The sequence below is a fragment of the Macadamia integrifolia genome, unplaced genomic scaffold (assembly GCF_013358625.1).
Source record: "Macadamia integrifolia cultivar HAES 741 unplaced genomic scaffold, SCU_Mint_v3 scaffold1351, whole genome shotgun sequence".
NCBI classification, from domain to species: Eukaryota; Viridiplantae; Streptophyta; class Magnoliopsida; order Proteales; family Proteaceae; genus Macadamia; species Macadamia integrifolia.
The window spans coordinates 161,038-165,985 of NW_024868174.1; the positions used below are offsets into that span (position 1 = coordinate 161,038).

At 37.4% G+C, this 4,948-nt stretch overlaps 1 protein-coding gene across 3 annotated transcripts in view; it reads left to right on the forward strand.

Moving 5' to 3' along the window:
- Positions 1-4,606, forward strand: part of LOC122063559 (N-acetylglucosaminyl-phosphatidylinositol biosynthetic protein gpi1) — a 20,081-nt gene extending 15,475 nt beyond the window's left edge. Inside the window, exons 8-10 of one of the 3 annotated variants that reach the window (XM_042627262.1) lie at positions 3,217-3,647; positions 4,111-4,217; positions 4,312-4,606. In XM_042627262.1, the coding sequence (XP_042483196.1) occupies positions 3,217-3,647; positions 4,111-4,217; positions 4,312-4,368 (595 nt within the window). In that variant the 3' untranslated portion in view covers positions 4,369-4,606. Of the gene's footprint in view, positions 1-3,216; positions 3,648-4,110; positions 4,218-4,311 lie in introns of those variants that run through there. The other 2 variants (XM_042627263.1, XM_042627264.1) reach the window with 2 other exon arrangements.
- The last annotated feature ends 342 nt before the right edge of the window (positions 4,607-4,948 follow it).

Sequence of the window (4,948 nt, forward strand, 5' to 3'; positions counted from 1 at the left end):
GGGGAGGTTAAGCCAACAATGACAAACTTGAGAGGAGGTGACCTTGTCCTGTTAATCGATTAATTGGATTGTGTGTGTATGAGTGTTAGTCTCTGTTCAGGGTTTGTCACATCTGACTCTCCTTGGCTGTGTCATGGAGAATCAGATGTATGCTTTTCGGTGAAAAATAATCCAAGAACTAAAGAAGGGAAAAGAATAAGGTACTTGAAAAGGACTTGAAAGGAAGGAGAGGAGGGCAGGGCTGAATCTAGAGAAAACGCGAAAAGCAGAAGAAGGACTATAGTTGTAGAATAGACGGGGTTCCCAGACCTTCCATTAAGCACAACCTGGGATGGAGAGGGAGATAAGCATGCTTTCTGGGGTTGTTTTTGATTATGAACTCATTTAATGCTCTAGTATTATTAGTAGACTATTAAGAGTAATCTAAATGGTACTCTTCTCTAAGTTTTAGCAAAAATTAGTTTGGTTTTAGTGAAAAATGTAATCAGAAAATGGGGACTGGGAGCTAATCATATCAATTCCAGCAGTGTGAATGAAATGTCTATGTTGCCCCTTATTTTTATTGATACTCACTGCTGGAGCCTCATGATGCTCCCATCTCACTAAAAAGGTCATATGTTATCTCTGAGAACGAGTCTTTAATTTTTGAAGACGACAGTTAGGATCATAAATACTTTTTGTGATCTTTGAGGCCAGATAGATTAGTCTTACTCTTATGGAAGAGATACCATAAGGTGGAGATTTGTTTCATCGTCTGAAGAAAGTATGTAGTACATGATTTCCTTTTCTCTTCTATCAAAGAATGCTATTTTGTTGCCCTTCTGAATTACCATCCTGAAGAAAATGAAGCAAATTTCTATCAATCAACTGTCAACTGGGAATGATATGGTCATTTAATTTCATGTGTTCTTTGTAACCACGGTTGGTTTCACTTACACATACTGTCACCATAAGGTGTTTGCCTTTCTTCACAGCTGTAAGGAGGGGCAGTAATGGTATTAGTAACCAGAAATCCACAATTGAAAATTCCCTCGCCGTGCAATACGGTAAAAAAAGGGGGTACTCGGTTCACAAGGCTCCAGCCACTGTTGGGTCTGGGGAGGACTGTAATGTATGCAGCCTGCTCCACTTCATGGAGAGGCTGTTTCCCGACTCAAACCCTTGACCACTAGGTCACAATGAAGCAACCTTACCATTGGGAGAGGGGCAAAAAAAGGGTGGTTACAAAGAATTTGTAACCATATTTGGTTACATATTCCTGTTGATGGGTGCCAAGTGCTTAGGCGACCAAAGCCCCCAAGTGTTATTTTTATTTCTCCTTTTTTCTAACATTATTTAGTGTTGCTATATATACCTTATAACATAAAAATTCAACATTAAGACATGTCAAATTATAAAAAATAACATTAAACCACATCAAGTCATCAAATCAACATTAAGTCACATCATCAAGTCATTAAATATTAACATTTAGAGAAATGTTCTTGTTCTCTAGTAAGTTTGATTGGCCAAATGATTTTACTTTTACATGAGACTTTTTGTATAAGGTGGAGCACAAGACCAGTTTTCCAACAAATCCAAGACTGTTTAAATCCAAGTTGTATTGACAAAGTTATGTTATGGTCAAATTTATTTGAAGGTGTGCGAATGTTGTTAAAAATCACCTGAATGAAAATAAAGTTATGGACATCTGAACAAAAGATTATTTTATTGCACTCTTGGTTTTTAGCAATGTTTTAACATAATTAGATTTATGGAATTCTCATATTTGGGGAAAACCCTGGCATTTGAAAGTTGAAAATCTCCCTACAACCAATGATCCAGTTTTTGTTCTTGAACTGGGTAGTTGACTTTTTATCATTTTGGCATATGATTTTTAAACTATTTTCGTTGGATTCAAGTAGAGGGTGTTTGCTTATATCTAAATAATATCATTTACTTGAATGATATTTGGCATAAATAAGTGCCAAACCTGGTGCAATACCATTTCAAGGAGCCTTGCACTAAGGCGACAGTTGCCTCGACCCCAAGAAAACCAACTGGACGTCGCCTAGGCGCCACCTAGAATATTTATTGCACTTAGCACATGTACAAGACAAGACAACACCTTTTCTCTTCCAAGTAGTGTTTTCTTTATAGGGGGAAAACTCAAACAGAAAATTCTTCTTTACAGAGTTACTTGTGTCTTTCATTGGAAATTTTTATTGAGACTGTCAAAAGCAAGAAAGATCTGTATCAACCTGTGTTCCAAGTTCTGTGCTATGTAACATCCAAGGGGTGGAAAACTAATAGAATATGCTTTATGGATGAGTATGGACAATCATATTGTGCTGGGATTCTGACCTGCCAGTTGTAGGATGCCTTCATGCACTGTGTTTCCTAAATGAATAATGAATTTTCAGAGATGTTAGAAGAAGAGGGTGTGCCCAGTGCATGAAGCTCCAGCCACTGTAGGGTCTACGGAGGTTCATAATGTACGCAGCCTTACCCTCACTTTGTGGAGAGGCTGTTTTCTGATAAGTAGAGATTAATCTGATCCAATATTTTGGAAATTTTTTTTTTCCCACTTGGTGGTGGAATGGTGGTGGGTGAAAACCTCCTGTAAGTTTTGAGGTGTATCTCTGTGCTACTTGTTGAAATTTGAAAATACTGCTGAAATTTATGGGATAAGATACATTACTTTTTATTAATATCATAATATGGACCATTTGTTGTACCTTCTAGCATCTTTAATGTTCAAAAGATGGGAAGCTTGAGGATATGGATTAGCTTTCCACAAGAGGTTAGAGGTGGTAATTCTTGACCCAGTCATTCAACCAACCCTCTTTTCTGGCTTAGGATTGCAATCCCATCCTGGTTTGAATTGGATTCTGGTTAAGGTTGAGTATTTTTCACCCCAACCTGGATCAAGTCCACAGTGGAGCATCATGCTACATCAATCCCTCTTGTCAATTCTTTCTATTAAAAAAATGATATACCTACCTGATTCAACATGGTTCAGACCCAATATAATTTTAGATTGGGCAAGGGCCAAATACTTGATAACCCTACCAAGACCTGATCCGACCTAAATGTATCCCATTGGCACCTTGACGAGGTGGTTGTACTTTATCATTTCAGATGAGAGAAAAGTTGATGCTAGATAGTATTATGTAACTTAGTCATGTAGTTTTTCTGTTCAAAGCACAGACATGTTTACTTGGCTTTTGCTGGCAGGGGTCGAAAATGGAATCCACTACGGCACAGATTAGATAGTTATGACTACACTGTGGAGCAACACATTGTTGGATCACTTCTATTTACACCCCTCTTACTTTTACTGCCAACAACATCTGTGTTCTACATTTTCTTCTCCATTATGAATACAGTGATCTGTTCCATCTGCATGTTGATTGAGATTGCTATATCTATTCTCCATGCCACGCCTTATGCCAAAATTTTCCTTTGGATGGTAAGACCAAGAAGATTTCCTTCTGGAGTATGGTTTAAAATTATATCTGGCGAAGAGCTAGGTTATCGCGAAAATGGATATCGTAATGAAAGTAGTTCAACATCTGGGAAGTCACAGCAAAGAAAAACAGACCAAGAGGACAACAAAAGATCCAGAGTTGTGATTTCAGTTCTCCACAGCAACATCTTAAATATAGGTATGAGGCTTACACAATTGAATTGTTTTTACTTCAATTGTGGGAGTATGGGGAAATCATTGGTCAGTTTTAACTGAAAATGTTTAAATTTAGACCCTTGAGAACTTTCAGGTTCCTTTGACGCCGAGTCCAGATCAGCCTCTTACTCTTCTCTTTCCTTGCCTGAAATTCTTTAACTGGAATTAATATTGAATTCTAAGAATCATTTCATATCCTTTGAATGATTCAATAAATGTGACCCTTACACCCGAAACAATTTAACTTGGCTCCTTACGCCTGAAAAGCAATTTAACTTGGCTTAGCATATGTCACTCACTTTTGTTATATATGCATCATTTGGGGTTTGGTGACTGGCATTTGGGACACAAAAATTACAGATTTTTTTTTTTGGTATCTCATACGTGAAATCCTTTTTTTCTTATATTTTGCTTGGTTAGAATATTAATAGATTTTTCTGACCCAGAGAACTTATTTCAGGACAAATCACCTTACCTCACTATAGAAATGTATTCCGTGGGTTATCGTCTCCTCTGCTGCTTCAGCAGCCTATGGACTTCTGATTGGGAAAAGGTGAGACTTGTCTCTTTCCAATATTCTGCCTCTGGACTTTTCATCTCCTACACATGTTTGATATGATTCTAATTTTTAATGCCGTCACTTACAGAATTCCATTGGGTTTGGGAACTCGTCTTCCTTCAACAATGTGCTGGATGTTTGTTGACTATAGGCAGTATTGGCGGTTATGCTATGACTACGTAATGACAGATGATAACTTTGTTGAAGTCACCTGATATATTAGAACATATCACTCTTCCTGCTCGTCCTCCATTGTTTATTCTCTTTTTTTGTCATTCATGTGTATTAATCGTAGATTTTGGTAGGTATCCCTAACGAGTTAGGGGTGGATGAAGTAAACACTGTATTTCGTTGTTATAATTGGAATGCATTGCAATTTTGAATGCGTGTGCGTGTGTGTTTTTCTTCTCTATCTCTCTGCATTTATGTAGAAACCGGCACATAGCACAAATGTTGAAGGTCCCTCACTAAGGGTTCATGAGCCTCGCTCATCTTGGTTGGTTTATGTGAAAACTGGATTTATAAGAATAAAAGATGGAAAAAATATCCTTCTTGCTGAATTTTGGCCTGTAGTGCACAAATTAGATGTAGGAAATGAAAATTGGCCAGCTAACTTGTATTTTGACAGACCATTGCCACATAATCATTTTTTTTTTTGAAGGATTTACCTATGCATGCATAGGCATCTTGTTGGGAAGAACAATGCTTCATTGTACTTTTTATCA